At 58.4% G+C, this 23,992-nt stretch overlaps 1 protein-coding gene across 1 annotated transcript in view; it reads right to left on the bottom strand.

Annotated features, from left to right (window-relative positions):
- Kcnip1 (potassium voltage-gated channel interacting protein 1) overlaps window positions 1-6,674 on the bottom strand; it is a 194,385-nt gene extending 187,711 nt beyond the window's left edge. The window contains exon 1 of the mRNA XM_042672339.1: window positions 6,465-6,674. Within this exon, the coding sequence (XP_042528273.1) occupies window positions 6,465-6,552 (88 nt within the window). The 5' untranslated portion in view covers window positions 6,553-6,674. The remainder of the gene's footprint in view (window positions 1-6,464) is intronic.
- Window positions 6,675-23,992: the final 17,318 nt, after the last annotated feature.

Below are 23,992 nucleotides of genomic sequence, written 5' to 3'. Positions count from 1 at the left end.
GAGTGAGGTCAGGCTTCGGAGGCCCTCAGCTGTGCTTCCCAGGTCAGACTGAGGCCTTGGCAGCTTGATCTCTGACACAAGGGCGGGTAGCCAGTTGGCCAAATTAGGAAGGAATTGGCTTTGTCTTCATTACCTTCTCCCAGATCTGAATTTAGAATCAGAAAGAACGTATGCGAAGTGGCGTGGGGAATGAACCCTAGATGAGGCAGCAGAGAGGCCCGCTTCCACTTTTGCCTGTTTCTTGTTGGCTGATGGCTCCAGCCGGACCTTTTAGAGTAGCCACTTTTCCATTGCTGTGACCATGCTCAAGAAGACAGCTTGAAGGAAGAGGGCTACTTTGGCCCATGCGCTCCTGAGCTGGCTTCTGTGTTGCTCTCAGACCTGCAGTGAGGCAGCAAGGATCAAGGCAGAAGACGTGACAAAGGAAAGGTTGCTCATCTTATGGCAGCCAGGGAGCAGAGACAGAAGAAGGGATTCTTCTCTGAAGGCATTCCTCCAATGAGCCTCTCTCTACAGAGTTTCAACCACCTCCCAACAACACAACCCCAGCACGACTCAGTTATCAGGTTAATTCACTGATAAGGCCAGAGCCCTTAAGATCCAATCATCTCTCAATGATCAAATCCATCCGTCCCGGAGGGACTTAGCCTTTTACACATGGGGTAACTCTTCCTAGCCAAATCATAGCAGTCTTTTCTCTACATTGCAGTTCTCTGTCTCTGAAAATGGGGCCATGAGAGCTCTCCACATCTGGGGCTCTTGAGTGTGTTAAATAAAATAGTGGGCACAGAGTGCTTAGAGCCATATTTTGTATACAGCGGGTGCTTGATTATTGCTGAAAGTGTGGCTATTAAATCTCAGAATTTGAAATCTGGAAGGGACCTTTGAAACCCGCAGTTCCCAGTTTTAGAGATAAAGACACAGTTGCCCAGAGAAGAGAAGCCACTTGGTCAATGGGATGGGATGCTTGTCCCCTCTCCTTCCCCTCTGACTTCCTCCATGCTGGTGTTGGATGTAGACACTTAGAAGGGGCCTAGCCTACGGCATGAAGACAGAACACCCATGAATGGGAGTGGCCTTACACAAGAGATTGGGTAGCCAGCTCATCAACTTCCTCCAGGGAAAACACATCAGGAAAGGTGACCCCGATAAAATAGGGAGAGTCCTCAACAGAACCCAAATAGCTGCCACCCCTTTGTGGGACTCACACCTCCAGCATTGTGGGGAAGGAGCTGCTGCTGTTTATGAGCCATCTAGACCATGGTGTTCTGTTACAGTAACCCAAAGGAATAAGACAGGTGCAAAGGTGAAGATGAGGGTTCAAGGCTAGGCCTGACTCTACCTCCGCTGTTTGCATTCTAGAACACAGATGTAATCCTGGCTTCAGTCAGAGGTTCGGGGTTGGCTTTGTCTTCAGCGCCTCCTGCCCTCTTCTGCCTCAGACTGGAGGTCTTGGATATGGGGGAGCTTTACAGTGCAAATGGGCTTCTCTCAGCTGGCTTGGGCACCCTGTGTAGGGTTCTCATCTTCTTCCTCCCATGAAAAGACCTCCTCTGCTCCCTGGGGGACCCTCAGATGCCGGAGCCCTCTTCGTGCCCTTCAGGATGGGGAGCAGATGGACACTGGGGAGAGCGCTGGCTTCACCTGACCGATACGTTGTCTGCAGGGGCATTGTAGGGCCAGCTGTGTGAATGAGGATGGGAGCTGCTGCCCACGGCCACCCAGGGCAGAGCAAAACAAACCTTGCTTGCACTCATCTTGCGACAATCACTCTGGCCACTTGTCAGTCTCAGCACAGTAATTCAGAACAGAGCACCAGGAATCTCCCGGAGGAGCAATGACCACCCACCCCAAGGCTGCCTGCCAGGAAAAGCACCTGGTGGCTCTAAATCCCCAGGGTTAGGTGCCCGAGGCACCATGGACAATTCCCACAGGGTGAAAGAGCATCCAGGCTCACACTCCCACAGGGTAGATGTAGGTGAACACACAGACAACTACGTCAAGTGAATGACTGCTGTGCAGACAGGCCGGGAGGTGCAGCAGCACATGTAAACTGGAACAGGAAGAAGAGCTGCCCCACACAGCCCATGTTGTTCAGTTCAGCCTCATCCCTTCCAGCTACAACCCCAGCTGAGGCCCATGAGAGGAGGAGACTTCTCCTGGTTGACCATAAGTGCCGGGGCTGTGCCCCATCTTCTCCCGGCCCCAGTGCCCCCGATGTGGGCACGATGGGCCCCACGGTATGAGGACAGGGACCTAGGATGGAAGGTGGCTTGCTTACCATAGCCAGCAGGATCTCCTGCAAATCTGGCCCCAGAGCTGTGACTTCTTTCCTAACACCTGCTTCCTTCCATAGCTACTTCACACCACCACTTCTCCCCTTGGGGAGTAGACTGGGGCTTGGGACGTGGGGAAATTCTGTAACACGGAGGAGACTGGGGAAGGTGACGGCCACAGACGGCGAGCCTTTGGGGCCTGCGAAGACTGAGAAGGACCTTGCTTGCTCTGATCCTCTCTGTGCTATGGTATCACAGTGCATACCTCCCCCACACCTGCCAAGGGGCCTATTTCTAGCTACTTTTAATTTGGAACAAACTAGCCGCTCCCCCGTGGTCCTGAAGTTAATAAGATGTCTGCACACCAGTGCCAGGAAAAACAGCCCTGAACAAATTATTCCTGCCTGGAATTAGGGTTATCTAGGAGAAAGAAAGAGAGGTGGGGGTGGGGAGGAGTAGCAGAGAAGGGCAACTTGGCACATGCTGGGAATCCAGCTTCCCCCTCTTCCACTGCCACAGACCTATGAAGACCCCAGAGAGCATCTGGCCAGCTCAAATGAATCAGGGAGCGATGGGCTACTGCAGGAGATGGGCAGGCTGGTTATGCTGTGGGATCGACGCACACCCCTAGTATGCACCTCCACATTTCACCTCCACGTGCCTAGAGCCCTAAACTCTGAGCATCTCCTCATCAGGAGAGCTTCTTGCAGCTGCCTTGCTGAGAATGGGAGATCTGGGGGAGGGCCCCCTTGGGCAAACCTCTCCTGACAAAGAGAAGGGTGTGGCTATCATACAACCTTGGCCTCTGGTGCTCTTTCCTGCACCCCAAACACGCTACCCTCTGGAATCTGTCACTACCCTGGCATGGCAGGTGGCTTCCCTGAACAGGACTGCTGGTTCACAGTTCTGATGAACTCGCCAGAGGCGTAAGGTGGCTTCCTCCGTCCTCAGACAGAGCTCCTGTGGTTGCACATGTGTGGGGCAGGTGCTGCACAGGGCTTCCCAGGCACCTGACACCTCAGTATCCCAAGCTGGTGTCTGCCCAATGCTGGGCTTCGTTCACTGCACACATCGCGAGGCGCCTCCTCTGGGCTGGGCTCCATACCAGCCATTCTGTGGGTGGAAGCACAGGGCACGTTGCCTTGGCTCACAGAGCTCGAGGGTGTGGGGAACACGGGCTTTCACACCAGGGTCTCACAGGGGTCACGTGATCACAAACTGTCAGGGGTAGGAGACACGTGTGGGGACCTCATCTCTGCACGGGGTGACTTCACCCCTGCAGCAGGCCGCCGACGGGGCATCTTGATGCCAGCAATATCTTGGGTTGCTGGAATCAGGAAGGAGTCACAGTCCAGAGGCAGGCAGGGCCGAGAGGGTGGACCACAGCCTTCCTGGTACCCCAGGGCCCTCAGAGTCAGGGAGAGGTGACCATGGGCCGGCAGCCGGCAGAACAGCACAGAGAGTCGTCTGGAGCCTCCCTTGTGTCCCAGAAATTCCCAAAGCTGGTGAGAAATAACTTATTCCCGGGACAGAAAGGGGAAGAGGGGGCGGGGTGTGCCATCCTTAACCCTGCAAACCCTCCTCTCGAGACTGGGTCTCTGCAAATCTAGAACTCAGTGCCATGAATGATGAATGCATCAATGAAATCACAACAGAGGCTAGCAATCAGTAGGTGGTCAATGTGTCCATAAAGGGTGGCTTCCACATCCACCTGAGGTGGGGGTGGGGTGCACACGGCAAAGCATCCTCTAGGCTTCCTCAGACCTTTCTCAGCCTCCCGCTCCAGGACTAGCTCCGCTCCTGCATCGTCACTGACCTAAGCCAGAATTTAATTATTATTATTGGTATATGTGGTGCTGAGGAATGGAACCCAGGGCCTCACGTATGCTAGGTAAGCACTCTACCACTGAGCCACCTTCCCAGCCCCTTAGCAGATACTTCACAGTCACCTGGGTGGGGCAGGGCACCAGGTGCCCTGTCCGAGCCTGGCACAGAGCCAAGGCAGAGTAACGCTTGGTTCTCTCTGTGCAGCGGAGGCGAATGGCACAGATGCAGTTAGGATATTCTCTTCCCCTGGCGCCTGCCCACAGAAAACCCGGCCCCGGAGCGGGTCGGAGGCAGGACAGGTGGCCACTCCATCCCCTCTCTGGGATTCTGAGCACCCTGTCCTCCCCGCTTTGTTGCAGGGGCCTCCATCCCAAAGTGGCTGTCTCCACCAGCGCAGCCTTCTTGCCCTGCCAGCCCCGCCTCCTCCCATCTCAGCTCACAGACTCCACCGTCTGCCCCAGGACCGGGGCTCTGTGCTCAGGGGCCAGGTTTCCCTTCATCTCAGCACTCAGCAGGACGTCCGGGTGGACTCACCAGACTGCACACTCCACATTCACCCCCATGTCCACTGTCTGGAGCACATGGGAGGAACTCAGGAAATACATGAGTGAATGAACATAGACAAATAGGTAGAAAAAATATGCTCAGGCTCCTCTGTTCAAATGGCCATCTAGCTGACTCCCTGTGTCTCTTGTCTGCACACAAACACGAACTTTTTTGCATGCTTTCCCTAGCAGACTCACTCTTCCCCTGTTGCATAACATTCTTCTGCAACAGCTCTCTGCTGTGGCTGCCTCGAGTGCACAGACACACCTGCAGTCAGCAAAACCCAAGAGCCCTGCAGGGGACAGGTCTGTGCCACCACTGGCATCTGCAGACCCCTACCCCTCTCTGCCTGTGGCCTGTCTCCTGACAAGCGTCAACGCAGCACACTCCACCAAGGTTTCCAGTTCCAACTGCCCTGGACCCTTGGAACTGTGATGTGGCTTTCCCAGGTAGCAGATCAGGGCTGAGACCCAGCTTTTGCTCCATTCAGGCCGGAGTGCTTTCTGGGAAGTGAGTCTGGGACAGGATGTCACCCTCTCAAGGTCTTGGGAAGTGAAGCCCCTGGCTGGGAGCTCTGCTGCTGTGTTCCCCTCCCCTCCTGTGCCCCCATGCCAGGCCTGCGGTGGCCTGACCAGGCATTCTGACTGTGAACATCAGGGTCCTGGGTGTCCTGGTGGGGGGAGTGTCCTCTTTCAGGAAGGTAGTAGGGAAACATCAGCAATTTGGAAAAGGAAATAAGAGGAATCTCACCACTTCCCACCCACCTCTGCCACTGTATTTACCCTGGGACACTGGGCAGCTGGGGACCTGGGTCCCGTCACCAGGGCTGGCACCCATACCCTCTTCCATTTCAAGTTTATAAAATGCCAGTGAGGAGTTTGTGGTCCTCCTGCCTGAATATTTGGCCTCACATTTCCAGTGCCTCTCCCCTCTCTCCATCCCCGCCCCCCCAAAGGACTCATCTTTCCAGAAAGAGGCCATGAATATTTAAAGACTTTTTCAGCTATTGGAACCACATACTACTACTAGTCACTCTATAAATTCAACTCTGGAAAGTTTGCCACGCTCCCCAGCACAGATGCTGCGGTGGGGTCCCTAAGAAGTTAGCTGCCTTCTGGCCAGGGGCTGTTGGCCCGTGTGGGGCTAAGGATGCACACTTGTCCCTGATTCTGCTCCCCAGCCTCTGGGCCAGACAATCCTGCAAACTGTCTGTCACGGCAGTTTGGAGAAGCAGGGACAGTGACACTGACACGAGCAGCAATGTGGAATTATAGACACCCACGGAAACAGAGCAGGCATGGCATCCAGAAACACAAGGCCTGGAACTCCACCAAAACAAGCTCTTGGCACTCAAAAGCAGAGCTGATCTGAACTCACCAGTGCGAGGCTGGTTCCAGCCTTGGGCCACCTCCTGCGGTGTCCCTCAAGCATTATCTGACCCGCAGAATGGCTCACCGTTCACCGCATCCAATCTCTCTTAGCAACACCACACAACTCTCTGTGGGTAACTTCATGAAACTCCAGTCATGCTAAGGCACTTCCAGCGCTGACAAGGGCTCTGTTCCTCTGCCTGTAGCCAATCAGCCGCACGCCGGCAACCCCGTTTCCAAAGTCCCAGGCAATTACAGTCAGCTGAGCTCCCAGACAGGGTGCCCGCCCGCCCAGAACCAGGACCCAGGTGGTCAGCATCCTAGAATTCCAGCCGCCCCTGGAACTCTGGTACACCAGAACAGCCACACTCTCCGCCACACAAAGGCCACACGGGAGTCGGGACGCATCCAAGCGGGAAATGAGGTTCGCAGCCAGTCTCCCTACCTTTGCTGAGGGTCCCGGTGATGAGCTTGAAGATGGTCTGGGCAAATTTCACCAACCCGAGCCTGCATCGTTTGGAGCAGCCGCTCATGGTGACGGAAAGCAGCCGGGTCCTGGCCGGGGCAGCCGGAGATGATGATGGCTCTGGCTTCGCAGGTCCCTGGACCGGGGAGCCTGCCTGGGTGAGCCCCAGGAAGCCCCCAGAGAGCCTAGCTCCGGGCACAGCACAGCGCAGCCCGGCACGGCTGCCTCTGCAGCAGGTCCAGCTTCTGCGCCCGGCGTCGGAGGGAGGCGGGCTCCCTCCCTCCCGTCGCCTCGTGCTGTCCAGTCGGCGGCGCTCACCTCGGGAGGGAGGACGCGGGGCGCCGGGCCGGGGCTCACCCCGAGGACGCGGGGCGGACGCGGGGCCGGGGCTCACCCCGAGGACGCGGGGCGGACGCGGGGCCGGGGCTCACCCCGAGGACGCGGGGAGGACGCGGGGCCGGGGCTCACCCCGAGGACGCGGGGAGCCCGGGCCGGGGCTCACCCCGAGGACGCGGGGAGGACGCCGGCCGGGGCCGCCCCGCGGGGGCGCCAGGCGCTCGCCGAGGAGACCCGGGAGGAGCCGCGCCGGGAGGGAGGAGCTGCAGCCCGCGGCTCCTGCAGGCGGCCGCGCTGTGGCAGAGAGCGCTCGGGGCGAGGGAGGGGGCCGGCCCGGACGCCGAGGCCCTTGGGGGGAGGCCGGCGGGGACGCCCAGGCCCCTGGGGGGAGGCCGGGACGCCGAGGCCCCTCGGGGGGGAGGCCGGCGGGGACGCCGAGGCCCCTGGGGGGAGGCCCCTGGGGGGAGGCCGGCGGGGACGCCGAGGCCCCTGGGGGGAGGCTCCTGGGGGGAGGTCCCTGGGGGGAGGCCCCTGCGGGGAGGCCCCTGGGGGGAGGCTCCTGGGGGGAGGCCCCTGGGGGGAGGCCCCTGCGGGGAGGCCCCTGGGGGGAGGCCCCTGCGGGGAGGCCCCTGGGGGGAGGCTCCTGGGGGGGGAGGCTCCTGGGGGGAGGCCCCTGGGGGGAGGCCGGCGGGGACGCCGAGGCCCCTGGGGGGAGGCTCCTGGGGGGAGGTCCCTGGGGGGAGGCCCCTGCGGGGAGGCCCCTGGGGGGAGGCTCCTGCGGGGAGGCCCCTGGGGGGAGGCTCCTGGGGGGGGAGGCTCCTGGGGGGAGGCCCCTGGGGGGAGGCCGGCGGGGACGCCGAGGCCCCTGCGGGGAGGCCCCTGGGGGGAGGTCCCTGGGGGGAGGCCCCTGCGGGGAGGCCCCTGGGGGGGGCCGGGCGCGCATGGCAGAGAGGCCGGGCTGAGGGGCGCTGGTCGCCCGGGGTGGCCCGGGCAGGTGGACCGGAGGACGGCGGCCCGGTGAGGAGGCCGCGCCCGCCCCCTCGGTGCTTGCGGCCCTCCACGCCCAGCCGCGCCCCACGCACGCCGCGTCGCGCGGAGCCCCGCTGCCCAGGCCGGCTCGGAGCCGCCGTCTCCCCGCGTCGCCCGGGGCCCGGGCCGGCCCACGCGCTCGTCCCCGCGCGGAGCCCACACGCGGCCCGGCGCCGGCCGCGCCCACTCAGGAGAACACGCGCCTGCGCCTTCGTCGGTGGGTTCCATCCGGGCACCCCGCCCGCCGGAGGTCCCGCCCACCGGAGCTCCCGCCCGCCTTCGCGCGGCCTCGCCCTCAGGGGCCGGTGCACGTGCCGTCATCTGTAGGCGGCCTTGAGCACAGCGGAAGTGGCCGCACCACGCTTCCGGCGGCTCCTTGGGGGGGGCGAGGAGCCGCCTCGCGCGTGGCCGTCCCCCCCTCAGGCGGTGCCGGTGGCCACGCTCGCGGCAGCGGCTCCCGCCGCCCGCCGCGCGGGAAAGCCCGTCCACGCGGGAAAGCCCGTCAGTCCCCGCGGGAAAGCCCGTCAGTCCCCGCGGGAAAGCCCGTCCACGCGGGAAAGCCCGTCCACGTGGGAAAGCCCGTCCACGCGGGAAAGCCCGTCCACGCGGGAAAGCCCGTCCACGCGGGAAAGCCCGTCAGTCCCCGCGGGAAAGCCCGTCAGTCCCCGCGGGAAAGCCTGTCAGTCCACGCGGGAAAGCCCGTCCACGCGGGAAAGCCCGTCCACGCGGGAAAGCCTGTCAGTCCACGCGGGAAAGCCCGCCCACGCGGGAAAGCCCGTCCACGCGGGAAAGCCCGTCAGTCCACGCGGGAAAGCCTGTCAGTCCACGCGGGAAAGCCCGTCCGTCCACGCGGGAAAGCCTGTCCACGCAGGAAAGCCCGTCAGTCCACGCGGGAAAGCCCGTCAGTCCACGCGGGAAAGCCCGTCCACACAGGAAAGCCCGTCAGTCCACGCGGGAAAGCCCGTCCGTCCACGCGGGAAAGCCCGTCCGTCCACGTGGGAAAGCCCGTCAGTCCACGCGGGAAAGCCCGTCCGTCCACGTGGGAAAGCCCATCCACGCGGGAAAGCCCGTCCGTCCACGTGGGAAAGCCCGTCAGTCCACGTGGGAAAGCCCGTCCACGCAGGAAAGCCCGTCAGTCCACGCGGGAAAGCCTGTCAGTCCACGCGGGAAAGCCCGTCCACACGGGAAAGCCCGTCAGTCCACGCGGGAAAGCCTGTCAGTCCACGCGGGAAAGCCCGTCCACGCGGGAAAGCCTGTCAGTCCATGCGGGAAAACCTGTCAGTCCACGTGGGAAAGCCCGTCTGTCCACGTGGGAAAGCCCGTCCACGCGGGAAAGCCTGTCAGTCCACGCGGGAAAGCCTGTCAGTCCATGCGGGAAAGCCCGTCAGTCCACATGGGAAAGCCCGTCCACGCGGGAAAGCCTGTCCATGCGGGAAAGCCTGTCCACGTGGGAAAGCCCGTCCACGTGGGAAAGCCCATCCACGCGGGAAAGCTTGTCCATGCGGGAAAGCCTGTCCACGTGGGAAAGCCCGTCCATGTGGGAAAGCCTGTCAGTCCACGCGGGAAAGCCCATCCCTCCACGCGCCGTGCAGGAAAGCCACCTGTCCACACTCCCCACACCCCGTGTGAGTCCTGAGGAAGATCCCACCTCCCACTGCGCAGGAAAGCCCGTCTGTCCGCTCGGGAATGCCCATCCGTCCATGTGGGAAGGCCCATCTGTCCACATGGTAATACCGGTCCATCCACGCAGAAAAGTCCATCTGTCCACAGGGGAATGCCGTTTGTCCATGTGGGAATGCCATCTGTCCACGTGGGAATACCCGTCTGTCCTCGCAGAAAAGTCCATCTGTCCACTGGGAATGCTGTCCATCCACGCTCCCCACGCCCCACCCCGCGTGGGTCCGGAGGAAGATCCCACCCTTGTCCTCCCCAGGCTGACACTAAGTCACTGCTTGTGCCACGCAGGCCAGGGCCAAGAAATCCAGCAGCGGAGAAGCTGGTGAAGCCGAGGGCGCTGTGAGTGGGAAAGAGTCCACAGGGCTGGAGACGGAGCTGGCACAAGGGAAAGCAGAGCGAAAATACCAGGAGTGTGCAAGGCAAAACTTTCTCACTGGAAAGTAAAAGGCCGAGCCTGCACACACTCGACTTTTAGCTCCCCTCACGGTAGCAAAGGAAGCATTTTGCCATTCCTTGGTGTCGGAACTCTCAGTCTTAGCTAATGAGTCAAGTCCAAAGAGGGTCAGCAGTGTCCAAAATACCACACAGCAAAATACTGCACCCCCCCCCCCAAACAACAACAACAACACAGACACAGTTGTGTCAAGAACATCCCTGGAGAGGAAAGACAAGTTGAACCCCTACTGAATTCATGGAAGGGGCACACAGGAGAAAATTGTTCTCTGCCCAGGAACCCACTATCCTGCAGACACAGAGCAGAAGAGGAGCAGTGAGGTGGCCCTGGGAAATTAGACCAACAGCAGGCTCCTAATTAGCCTCTGTCACAGAGGTGCATGTCTAAGGGAACGGGGTGGAGGGTGCGCAGAGCTAGCTCCACCTGAAATGCCTCCTGGGATCTCCTCACATCAGGGCAGGCAGACGGGGGCTCCAGATGGTTCCTGACCCTGGAGAAGGGCGCAGGCTTCTCTGTGGGCAAGGCTGAGGGAGGACAGGCAAGCTGGCCTTCAGAGTGGAAAGGCCGCCCCCTGCAAGGCTGGCAGTGGCACCTTCGCCGAATCCAGTCCACTGAACTCCTTCTCTGTGCAGGTGACTACTGTCCTAAGTACTTATTCCAAGCCCTCATTGGAGCCCCGTGAGACAGCCACTATTACGTTATTCATTGGAAGTAACTCCTCCACGGCCACAGAGCAAGGACAGAATTCTAAACCCAAGCTGCTTGGCATTGGAGCCCTAAAATTCCTGGAAATTTATTTCATGTGCCATCAGGATTCAGGATTCAAGATCCAAGTGAGTGGCAGCAACAGGGAGCCACATTTTGCCTCAATGCCGGAGGAAAGAAGCAATGTCCATTATAGTCAACTCATTGAGGCGAGATGACAGAGACTTGCCTGCCGTGGAAGAATTCCCTCAACAGTGAGTTATAAAGTGGGAGGGGCAGAAAGAGATGTAGCTAGACAGGCACCAGTCACTGTCTAACCAGGAAATCAGAGCAGCTATTTGGCAGAGAGAATTTCTTACGGAGAGTTACTGGCAGGCAGTGGGAGGCCTTAGATGGCTGGAAGGGCACAGAGGCATTGCAGAGATGCAGAAAATAGGACAGGAGGTGGGTTCCCTGCTCCTGGAACCTGGGCAGGTGACAGACAGACCAGGGTGACAGAGATGCAGGCCTCCCAGGGTCTGCCTCTGGCTGGTCTGAATGCCTATAAAATGGGGCCATGAGGGTGATGCTGGGAATTCAAGATGATGATGATGATGATGGTGATGGTGATGATGATGGTGATGGTGATGATGATGATGGTGATGATGGTGATGGTGATGATGATGGTGATGATGATGCAGCAGCAAAACCCTAGGAGCTGGCATTCGCTGGTGCAGCTGGCCTGGAGAGCCATCACTGAGGGGAGGGCAGAAGGAAGCAGCTGGTGAGAAAGGAATCCAGCCTCAGCTCCAGCCCCTACAGGCAGACAGAAGTGTACTTTAGTCCGGGCTGCTATACCGTGGAGTAGAGTGGAGTGGAGTGGGGAAGGGAGCCTTGACCCTGGCCGAGCGCTCACAGACCAGCCTGCTCTAGATGGCGTCTGTTCTAAAACCCAAGAACCTTGTTGGTGCATTTGCTCATTCCTCATATATTTCCTTAATAACTACAACAGGCCAGGCCAGGCCTGAGGGATGTGCTGGAGAACAAGATGGAGCCCTTCCTGCGTGAAAATCGTGTTTTAGAGTTCAGTGGGGGAGGGACAGCTCAGACCGGCATCCAACCAATCCATAAAGCCGAATTCCAGGGAACAAAACACTTGGATACAAATAATAAAAAAGAGCGTCCGGTCTGCGCTTTTGAATGAGCAGGACGAGGCCTCCCAGGGTTTGCTGGCCAGCTCCAAGAAGAGGAGGAGACTGGACAGGAGTTGGGATTGTTATAAAGCCATGGCTGTGATTTGTGACCCCGGCCAGATGGTCTTCGGGGGTATTGTGTTGGTTTCTCCTTGGCTTGAAAGCTAAAAAAACTTAGAGTATCCCAGTGACACTGTATCATACCCATTTCATAGAGAAGAGGGGCTGGGGAGATGCGCAGACCAGTGGGGTGACTGACACCCCAGGAAAGTAGGGGGAGGGAGGAGACAGAAGCCACCAGCCTAGTCAGAAACAAATAGGAACAGGTCTGCCTGGGAAAATGGTATGCATTTCCAGCCAGCAGATGGGAGTGGAGGTGAGGACCTCAGGAAAGCCGGCAGAAACTAGTATTCTCATCAATAAATGATTCTTGTTGCCGCTGCTAAGAAAGAAGACAAACTTAGCCTTCCACCAGGCCCCAAATATTAGCATTTAAACACCCACTTACACAGGTGGGTAAGAAAACCCATTTCCTAAGAATTAAATCAGACTTTAGTTGTCCTCTAAGCCTCAGAAAAATCAGTTCTGCTTGAGCCTGCACCTTGCAGAGGGATTCAGCGTTGCTCCGGGGGTGCCAGCTCTGCGTGCTCAGCAGGGAGTTCGTGGCGTTTTCTGTTATAATTGCAAGCAAATGATGCCTGGGAGGCCTTGGGCAATTCGTCAGCACTGTTTGCTGGAGCTCTAAGGCTCATTTGCGGTGAGAACAGGGTGCGGGCTCAGGGATCTCCACGCATTCTGCGCTGTACTGTCAGCAAGTCTGTGGGCCTGGCTGGGTGGGCAGAACAGCTGTGGTGCTTGTGGAGCCGGCAAGAGGGCACGTGAGGCTGGGGGGGGGGGGGCTGTGGAGTCAAGGAGATTTCCTGTCTGTAATCCTTGTCCTTCCTGAGCCTCACAGATACATCTACTGGAGGTCAGGCCCCAGCTCAAACCAGCCTAACCCAGCCGGTTTGGTACAGGACTCCATTCTGCCTGGCGGGAAGGTGGTTGCACTGTGTGTTTTAGAAACAGTTCTTTGGAATCCAGGCAGAATCCTTCCTGTATCCTGTTTTGGCACGGGAAAGGCGACCTGCATCTGGTGCCTCCTGTTCTTATAACAACATCGGCCTATCTCCTGCTTTGATGTCTGAGTCTGGCCCTTCTGACATTTGTTCACAATAGTGTAATTTCCCCACCTCCTCACCTATCTGTCCGGCCTCACATGGACAGCTGTGGGGTGATAGGCAGGGAAGAGTGCTTACACAGGCACCCCGTGGCACCAGTCTCTGTGAGCACCAGGCACCCTGGCAGCCCTGCTCACTGCCACCTGGAAGGACTTGAGATCCTGATCTCGTCAGCACCTTGCCTGGCATGCAAGCCCAGACTGGAATTCAAACATCTGCTGTGCTAGCCTGCGCGGGGCCTCTGAGGTTCCTGTGTTGGAAACTTGATTCCAACGTCACACGTCCTGAGGCGGGGCCTTCGGGAGGCGTGGTGCGGTTGTGAGGGTGGACCGTGAGGGCACCGTGGCGCTGTAGGAGGAGAGGTGGGACCTGGGCTGGTGGCTTCCCCGCCGCCCCAAGTGTCGCTCGGCAAGGGCTGAGCAGAGAGGGGCTGGCTCTGTGGCCACGGACCTCGAGGCTTCTAGAACTGTGCACAAAATCCAGTTCTAGCCTTTACCTATTAGCCAGTCTGGGAATTTTGTTAACAGCAGCAGAAAACAGGTGAAAGACTCACTGCAACCACACATTATCTGTGACCATGTAACTCAGTAATTCCAAGTCTGAGCCTCCATTCCATCTTTAGGAAGAGAGAGAGGATGACCGCAAGAGCAAGGTCACGTCCGGGGCCGCTCCAGGGCCGCATCAGAGCAGTTGCAGTGGGGATCTACCCGTGGGACTGGCAGAGGAAGCCTTTAATAGTGAGTGAGCGTCCCTTTCAATAGCCATCAACCTTTGGCAATGACAGGAGCGCCTGGAGGGCAGGCAGAGCACTGGGCCGATGGGGAGAGGAGGCCGTGGTGAGCGGGCACGGGCGCCAGCCCTGGGGGCGGAGCAGGTGGCAGTGCTCACTGCCGATTCCAGCCGCCTGCCCTTGTCATTGTGCCCAGTGCCTCAGATGGCAAAACCAGCTCCATTATCAGCAGAGCTCAAGCCCAGCACCAAGCGGGTACACTGCGGGCAGGACGGGAGGCTGCGGGCTGGCAGCGGGGAGGCTTAAGTTTATGTCCTTGGGCCACTCTGTCACCTCCTCCATCCAGCTCATCACAGTGAAGGAGTCTCGTCCTTTTATACACTTCTACTGCCCCGTTACCTCTACCCCTCTTGTGCATTGCCCCCGTGTGCCTCTGAGCAGAGCCAAGGCAAGCCCTCCACGTAGGCACGCCTCCGTGTCCCGTCTGCACGTGACAGAAAGGAGAGGGCCACTGGCCTCAAGCAACCAGACCCAGCCATGCCGAACACTGGACTTGAGCTTGTCTGCTGGGTGTGGAGTAAGTTCCCACCTCTCCCCAAACCCCTGAGGCGTTAGGCACACACAAGGGGCTTGTCAGTTTCTCTCTCGCTCCCTTTTGAAAGTGAAAATAGGGAAATGAATCAGGAAGTCAGATGGAATTGATGCGGAATAGACTGGGGTGTAGAGGAAATCAAATATACCCTTCAGCCAGCCTCATTCGGTGGCAGTCAGTGGCCAGAGCCTGACAAAACCTGCCCCTGTGATGCCCCCATCTCCACACAACAGAGAGAGGGTGTGGGCAGGAGCACTGCTTGGTGGGGAACCAAGAATATTGGAGATCCAGAAAAGTAATCTGGGTCCTGATCAATAAGACGGCTTCAAAAGCAGTGAAAGCACCAGCAAGTTCACTACTTTCCAAAGGGTGTTCCCGTATTGTGTCTCCTTAACCCCAGAACGCCGAGTCTCCGTTTTCAGACTGTACCCCCGAGTGGTCAGGAGACTCCCCCAAGGTGACCGCAGCCAGGGTCTGTGCCCACCGCTGTGGGAACTTCGCTGGCTCCGCAGAGCCTAGGCATCGGGTTGCACAAGTCTGCTAATCGTTAGGACTCTGAGTGATTCCCAAAATACTACAGGGCAGCTTCCAGGAGTGACCCTGAGCCGGGAGAGGGGTGAAGAGCCAGGCCTGTCGTGGGCCTGTGGGCCAGGGCGGGGGCACCCAGCTCACTCAGCAGGCCCAGCAAGGAGACACAACCAGGCATGGTCCACAGCAAGGGTGGCCAGGAGGCATCCTCCACGGGGAGGCCTGCGCGGGGCTCTCCAGGACCAGACCCCAGGGGTCTCACGGGCAGATGGAGAGATTTCAGCCTCACACTCCTATGCCACCGCTGCTCTGCTGCGGGGCTTCCGCTGCCCGAGGGGACACTGGAGGAGCCATTTGGGGTCAGGACCGGCTGGATCCCACCATCTCCATTGGATGAGGGAGGAAGCCTGCGGGGTCGTCACCCTGCACCTAGGACACGGGTGCTGCCCGCAATGCCCATCTTTCTCACTAGGGGGCGCCCACGCTCCCTCGCCTATCAGCCAACCTGGCCCGCGCACGGAACCCAGGGCTGCGGAGAAGCAGCCTCTCTCTGCCTGGGGAGGGGCGGGTCTCGCTGGGCTAGGAATCACTAGCAGCGAGAGCTGACTGTGAAGTAGGCTCTGTTTCCACAGTGCTCACCCTCAGCCCCCTCCACTGCCCTCCACGCAGAAGTTTACTCACCACCAAGCTCATAGTCTAGACTCATGGAGCGCCCTGGGAACGGTATGAATCTCTCTGCAGAGTCCAGATTTCCTCACATGCTTGCAGTCACCCCTCCAAGGCTGAGCTGCTCTGTTCTGTGTCTAGCTACGACAGCTCCCCCACACCCCCAGCAGGAGGTGATGTATGTGGTGGGAGTCAGACTTCCACGTCTCCCCGAACCAGACGTGACGGTCTGTCTTGTGGACCACAAAACCTCCAATGCCTAGAATAGAGCCTGGCACATAGAGAGCAGTGAATATTTTATGAAGAAGCCACTGACTCCAACCCTCGCTTAACCTTGGGTTAGTTACTGAGTCTCTTCGAGTCTTGGTCCTGGGATAGAAACACACTGACAAGGGCTGGGAAGGGGGCTCAGTCGTGGAATGCTCACCTTGCATGCATGAGGTCCTGGGCTCGATTCCTCAGGACCACATACACAGAAGCGGCCGGAAGTGATGCTGTGGCTCAAGTGAAAGCTCAGGGGCAGCGACCAGGCCCACAGTTCAAGCCCCAGGACTAGCAAAAAACCCACCGACAAGACAGGGTAGTTGGTGGTAAGGTCCAAAGGAGGAAATCCAGCCTCGGTTCTCAGCTCTGAGCTTAGTTGGGAGTAAAGCTTCCCTAGTGACAAGAGTCCCGTAGTGTACACACGTGTCCTGCACACAGGCATATGCATGTGTGTGCACACGTGTGTATGTGCCCATGACCTTGTGGGTACATGTGATTACAGAACACACATGCATGTGTCCATGACCTTGTGGGTACCTGTGATTACAGACACACATGCATGTGTCCATGACCTTGTGGGTACATGTGGATTACAGACACACATGCATGTGTCCATGACCTTGTGGGTACATGTGATTGCAGACACACATGCATGTGTCCGTGACCTTGTGGGTACATGTGATTACAGAACACACATGCATGTGTCCGTGACCTTGTGGGTACCTGTGATTGCAGACACACATGCATGTGTCCGTGACCTTGTGGGTACATGTGATTGCAGAACACACATGCATGTGTCCGTGACCTTGTGGGTACCTGTGATTACAGACACACATGCATGTGTCCGTGACCTTGTGGGTACATGTGATTGCAGACACACATGCATGTGTCCATGACCTTGTGGGTACATGTGATTACAGAACACACATGCATGTGTCCGTGACCTTGTGAGTACATGTGATTGCAGAACACACATGCGTGTGTCCGTGACCTTGTGGGTACATGTGGATTGCAGAACACACATGCATGTGTCCATGACCTTGTGAGTACATGTGATTACAGACACACATGCATGTGCCCATGACCTTGTGGGTACATGTGATTACAGAACACACATGCATGTGTCTGTGACCTTGTGGATGCATGTGATTACAGAACACACATGCATGTGTCCGTGACCTTGTGGGTACATGTGGATTACAGAGCACACATGCATGTGTCCGTGACCTTGTGGGTACCTGTGGATTGCAGGAGAACTGGGAGGATGGGTCTTTTGACTCCCTTGTTCTTACAGTTGAGGAAACAGAGGCACAGAATGGCCCAACAGAGGGGTGACGACTTGCTCTTTCAGCCCAGCCAGTTGGACTCTGCCCTTGCTTGTAGGCCCCAAGGTCGCCTGTGCAGGCTCCTGCCACATCACCGTGCCTCGCCTGGAGTGTCCCATGAAGAGAACAAGGCCGGCCTGACCTTACTTCTAGTGCTTTCCACCCCGGGTCCATCAGTGCAATGCAGAGGGCACAGCCCCCTGCCCCACCCCCGTAGCTCAGACACATGCTGGTCCTCGTGGGGTCTGGTACCACCTTCTTTCACTATGATATATAATGACATTGTTTTTATTCTTTTTCTTTTTTTTTTTTGGGTCCGGTTATGGGCCTGAACTCTGGGCCTGGGCGCTGTCCCTCAGCTCTTCAGCTCAAGGCTAGCGCTCTACCACTTGAGCCACAGCGCCACTTCCGGCTTTCTTCTTTTTGCTTATGTGGTGCTGAGGAATCGAACCCAGGGCCTCAGGCATGCACGGCAAGCGCTCTACCACTGAGCCACCTTCCCAGCCCTATAGTGACATTCTTATTTCTGGGGTACAATGTGATGGTTCCGTGCCCATGCGCCCCGTGCAGAGATCAAGCCAGGGTAATTGGCACAGTTAGCACACCCATCACCTCCCATGTGGACTCCTTCAAGCTGTTTAGAAATACGCACCACGTTGTCGCTCCTCCTACTTGTGCCTGCCATGGCTGGATGACAGACACACACCAGTACGCCTGATTTGTTCACTGAGATGGAGTTTCACTCATTTTTTTTTGTCCTGGTCTGGCTTGGAACCATAATCCTCCTGATACCAGCCTAACAAGTAGCTGGTATTACCGGTGCCTTTCGAACAAGCCTTTCGCTGAGGACATGTGTTCGTCATGCTTCCTTTTCTCCTAAGGTAGAGGGGGGTTTCACGCAGAGAATGACTGTCTAAACCTCCACTTCTTGGAGACCTGGTGGTGGACAGAGGGCCCTGCTTCCAGAGCTGGGCGCTGGACGCAGGGAGTGTGACTCAGGCATCTGTGGCCTCCAGAATGGCTGTCATGTCCTGAGTGGCCTTGCATGGCAGCTGCTGGCAGAGGGGATGCCCAGGGGGGGCTGGCACAGCCGGGCCTGTGGCTGCCTCCCAAGCCCGGGTTGTCTCCCCACCCCCACTTTCTGTGAGTGAAAGAACGAGAGCGGCAGATGGCCTGAAGGTGGGGGGGGCAGAGAAAGCTCCTGTGTGTGGCAAGGAACGGGTGCCTGCTGGTGAGCTCCCCTCCGTCTCTCCAGGGAGCCGTGGGCGCTGCCCGTGGTCTGGGGCTGGCCTCTGCGCACTCCACAGAGCACGGACACCGCCACGGCGTGGGGCCGGCCCTCCCAGCGGACCCCTCACTGCTGCCCGCGATGCTGCTGGGGCGGCCCCTCCCCGGGAAGCGGCCTGGGGCCCCCTGCCGCCTTGCCCTGGAGGCTGCGGCTCCCAGACGAACGTTTGGAGGCCCTGCACCCTGTGTGCCGCCAAGTGCCAGGAGCCTCCATTCCCTGCGCATTCCTGAGCCCCCCCCACAGCCCAGCCCCACACACCCCACTCCTCGTGAGAGCCCCTTCCCAGGCGGCCAGCAGAAGTGGGGCTCCCCGAGGCTGGACCATGTCTTCTCAGGAACTCCTCTTTGCCCCGCAGGCAGAAGGAAGTCTTGTGTCCCCAAGCTCAGGGGAATTGCCCGTGACTCATACCCAGCCCGCCCTTTGAGAGATCCACTTCCTGAGGTTAGGGCTGGGGAGGAGCGGGACTGGGGCCAGAGGGGGGTGCGCGCGTGCGTGCGTGCGTGCGTGCGTGCGTGCGTGCGTGTGTGTGTGTGCGCGCCTTGCAAGGCCTTTCAGTGCTGCACACCAGCGTTCTGGCTCCTGAGCTTTCTGAAACCCAGAGCTTGTGGCTCTTCAGAAAATCAGCTCCCAAAGCATCCATTTCCCCTTATTGATCCAACGTCTATTTAGACGTTGTGTTTTGAAGGAGAAGGAAAACCTGGAACTCTGTGGGAACCCAGTGGAGTCACCCTGCACCGCCCACTCAGCGGCCCACGAGAAGGTTCTAGCAGCACACTCAACCCGGGCCCTCTGCGGCCCAGCCGGCTCTCTGCTCCTCGAGACCCCCAGCTCCCCCCGTGCTGGGTTCCGAGGCCCTGGCAGGACCCCAGCTGCCCCCCCCTCCCCCCGTGCTGGGTTCTGAGGCCGAGGCCCTGGCAGGACCCCAGCTCCCCCCCCCCCCCCCCCCCCCCCCCCCCGTGCTGGGTTCCGAGGCCGAGGCCCTGGCGGGAGGCCTGCCCACGCTCGCTCTTGCTGACACAGCAGCTTTGCCTAGATCCGGCGGGGAGCTGCCACACCCCACTCGGGAGGCACACGAGGGCAGGGCTGGCTGAGTTTTCATTGTGCCTCACAAGAACCATCGCCAAAGGGAAACAAACAAAATGGGGAACCGAGAACCACTCCGTGAGGCCAGCCGTGTTTCACACTGGTGGAGGAGGCACTGGCTGGGACACAACAGCATCATTTATTTCTTTATCAGTCGTGGGTCTTGAACTCTGGGCCTGGGCGCTGTCCCTCAGCTCTTCAGCTCAAGGCGAGTGCTCTACCACTTGAGCCACAGCACCACTTCCAATTTTCTAGTGGTTTATTGGAGATAAGAGTCTCACGGACTTTCCTGTCCGGGCTGGCTTTGAACCGTGATCTTCAGATCTCAGCCTCCTGAGTAGCTAGGATGACAGACATGAGCCACCGGCACCCGGCCCATCATATTTATTTAAAGCAAGAGAGCCAAAAGGACTGATGTTCATTGAAACTCATTTTGAACCGCTTTATTTGATCTTCCTCCCGCAAATCTGTAGGTACTTGTGTCCTCTTTTCATGGTAGAGAAACTGAGGCTGAGACAGTGACTTGTCCTGTCTTAGAGACAGGGCTAATTACTAAAGAAAGGATTCACACTCTGGTCTGATTCTGTCCAGGCAGCTAAGCTCTCCTTACCCCAGTGTCTGGGCTCTCCAGTCCCTTGCCCTCTCTCCCTCTCTGTGCCCTGTGTCTGCTTACTCCGCGGTCTCTGTTTCTCAGACACAAAGCTCCTCCCAGCAGCCCTGCCTGCCCCTCAGCTGCAGGTTTTTATTTTCCTTGCTGGTTCTGGGCCTTGAACTCAGGGCCTGGGCGCTGTCCCTGAGCTGCTTTTGCTCGAGGCTAGTGCCTCAGTGCTACGTCTGGCTTTTTCCGCTTATGTGGTACTGAGGAATCAAACCCAGGGCATGCTAGGCAAGAACTCTACCACCAAGCCACATCCCCAGCCCTGCAGGTTCTTTTCTGCCCATCAATTCCCATCATAAACACCATGTTCTCCTGAGAGAGCCTGGCCCTTCCTCTCACACAAATGGCAGTGGAAAATCACTTCAATAATTTTGTGATACTCTTTACTTCTTGACTTATTTCCATTACCCATGCCCCTGCTAGAATGTAGAGTTAATGACAGCCAGGGCCTCATGTTCCTTGTTTCTGATCTTGCCTGGAGAAGTGGAAACACTTTAGAAATGTTGGCTGACCGGCTGATGGATGGATGGATGAATAGATGGATGGATAGATGGGTGGTGGATGGATGGATGGACAGGTGGGTGGATGGATAGGTGGATGGATGTATATATGTATGTATGTATGTATGGACAGGTGGATGGATGGGAGTATGAACAGTTAGGTAGTTGAATGGATGGATGATGGATGGACAGGTGTATATATGTATGTGTGTATGTATGTATGTGAGTGTGTATGTATGTGAGTGGATGAATGGACAGGTAGATGGATGGACAGGTGGGTAGATGGACAGGCAGGTGGATGGATGGGTGGATGGATGGACAGGTGGGTGGATGGATAGGTGGATGGAGGGTGGATGGATGGACAGGTGGATGGAGGGTGGATGGATGGACAGGTGGGTAGATGGACAGGCAGGTGGATGGAGGGTGGATGGATGGACAGGTGGGTGGATGGATAGGTGGATGGAGGGTGGATGGATGGACAGGTGGGTAGGTGGATGGATGGATGGATGGATGGATAGAGGGAGGGATGACGGATGGTTGGATGGACAGGTGGGGTGGGTGGAAGGGTGACTGGCAGAGCACTGTTGTCTCTCAGGATCTGGAGGGCTGTCAACACTCCATTAGAGTTGGTGTGTCCTGCGCTGCAGGCTGCCTGGCCTCTGTCATCACACTGCCTAATGGTAGAGTTGCTCTTTTCCTCCTGTCTCCACAGTGTTTGGAAAGAAGTCTCAGCGTGTCCCACACCATCCCACACCAGAGAGGGGACTTACGCCTGACCCCTTGAGGGCCGGGCCAAGGTGTCATTTTTACTAGGGTTTGAAGGACACTCAGTCTTGGGTCTTCTAGCAAGGCTAACTGTTGGTTTTAGGTGTTCTGCTGTGGCTTTGCAGTTCTCTCTTCTCCATGGAGTCTGTGTTTCTGTTCGTGGCTTTGTCGGGGCATCATCACCCAGAATTCCACCCCTGCTTCCCCGAGGACACACGGATCCTGGCGGGACCCAGCGTCCCTGGTGCCAGGGCCGTGCGGAGCAGCACTGGTGGGCTCTGCGCCCAGGCAGCCCGGCATGGGCAAGAGCGGCTTTCAGGAGAGCCTGCGCTGTGTTCCCAGAAAGGCCGCCACACCTCAGCTATGCTCTCCTACATCAGCTCCTCGGCTGCGTCTGCAGAAGGCAGACACGGATGTGGCAGCTGTCCGTGGGTCTTCTGGTTGTACATCTCCCCTTCTGTCTCTGGTTGTCGGTGAGACTCTGGCCAAGCATCTGTCCTCCATGCCTTCGCTTCTGCAGAGCAGCGGCCTTCCCCTCCCCGCCCGGCCTGGCCCACACCCACCGCCCCCTCTGGCTCTCACCGAGTTCCAGCAACAGACCCGTCTTGAGTTCAGGCTGCCAAAGTGAACAATAAGGCAGCTGGGGAGGGAGGTTTGATCGGAATCTGGACAAGCCCTCCTGCTCCCGCTCACTCTCGACCGACCTTCTGAGGCACCTGAGCTAAAGCAGCCGAGCTGGAGAAACGGCAAGGGAGGCTGCCTGGAGTCCGGTCCCACGGCCAGCTGGCTGGCTCACGCGGTGGGGCGAGGCACCGGGCTGTACAGTAGCTCCCTGTGGAACACGGGTCCTCTGGAGCCTGTGTGGCGGAGGCCTGGTCTTCCAGGGGGATCCCAGGGAGGATGAAGGCCCTGGCCTCCCGGCCTCCAGTAGGAGGGAGGACCTTCCTGCAAGTCTTCCTGGACAGTAAACACAGGCTCTGGTGATAATCCTTGCTCAGGCAGGGCCCCCGCTGCCCTGCTGACCACTCAGGCCAGTGCGTCCCGGGGCCACACACAACCGCCGTTGCCCCCTCCCCTGGTCAGTGTCTGCTGCCCCAATCAGATAAACTGCTTCCAGACACCGGCCTCCGAGCACCGGCCTCCCAACTCCTCAGCCTCCTTCCTGTTCCTACATTTGTTGCTCCCATCTTTCTCCACAGCCCCCTCTGCATGCACGCACACACGCACCTGTAGGGTCCCTTCTGTCTGTGACTAGTTCCTGTCTCCCAGCTCCGAGCTGTCATGGAAGATGTGTGGAGACTGCTGATCCTTCCAAACCTTGAGCTACAGCATTGCGTTGTGACTCCCAGCCTCCACCAACTGCAGGTGGAAAATACTCGAGAAAAATCTCATCTCCAGACTTTGTCAGGAGTCCCTGAGCAACAGACTGGAGCAACTGCTTAACTAGTACTTAAACAGTGTGGTAGCTACTGAGTGGGCTGTGAGCAAATACCGCAGCCCCCCCCCCCCCCCCCCCCGTGAACCAGGGAACCTGCGGATGGTTCTGGAATCCATTCTCTGTGCATGCTCAACGGTGATCACAAGCCTACAAGGGCCTTCCCTAGCCTTTCCTGGTGGAGGGAGGGCGAGGGATGGGATGGGAGAGGGCCTGATCCCACCACATACTCCTCTTCCCGCGCGCTGCTCACTGCCCAGGGCCTTCACATCAGGGAAGCTGGCATCTGGGCTCCAAGGTTGTGGCTGCCCCATTTTACAGGCAGGGAAACTGAGTTTGGCTCTGTTTTCCCGAGCCTCCCCTAGGGGCTAAGAGACCCTGCCTGGAAGTTTCCAGAATGCAGCAGCCAGGGACAGATGTGAAACTCGTGAGCGTTGGGAAATCACCCAGGGGAGGGGAGGGGCAATGGCGCTTGGTCTGAAGCACTGGACAGAGGACCGTCCCGGAGTCACGCGCCCCCTGCCCCTGCCCGCCCTCCGCTGCCCCTTCTGAGGAAGGGGCTACCTCCGGGGAGGGGCCCGGGCGCCCACCCCACACCTGGCCATAGACGTTTCCAAGCTCGTTCAGAACAACCTCCCAGGAACGAACGGGAACCGCCTGGGCTCAGGGAGTGGGGCTCCCCGAGAGTCCTGATCCCGCAGGGCATGCCCCCAACCCCGGGGGTCAGCGCAGAGAATGGGCTCCAGACTCAACCTCCCTTCCCTGCGGGGGCCTAGGAAGCCGGCGGGGTTGCTACTGCTCTGGCCGGGCTCCGCACTTACTGGATGCTTCTTCCAAAGGAGCCAAAATGTTCAACACCATCTTCATTCCAACTTCTTTCTGCCTTTCTGTCACGTGTTACCCAGGGCTGGTGTGAGCAATATTAAGTATACACGTATGCGCGTGTGTGTGTGCGTGCGCGTGCGTGCATGGGTGCATGCACAACACTGGATGGAGCAGTTAGCGTGACTAGAGGCTGCCATGATCGCACGCATCCCTTTTGAGACAGGGCTTGCGCACTGCCCGCTCGGTGTGTGGAAG

The sequence above is a fragment of the Dipodomys spectabilis genome, unplaced genomic scaffold (genome assembly GCF_019054845.1).
Source record: "Dipodomys spectabilis isolate Male_0828 unplaced genomic scaffold, ASM1905484v1 ptg000699l, whole genome shotgun sequence".
NCBI classification, from domain to species: Eukaryota; Metazoa; Chordata; class Mammalia; order Rodentia; family Heteromyidae; genus Dipodomys; species Dipodomys spectabilis.
This window is presented reverse-complemented; position numbering and strand designations above follow the sequence as displayed.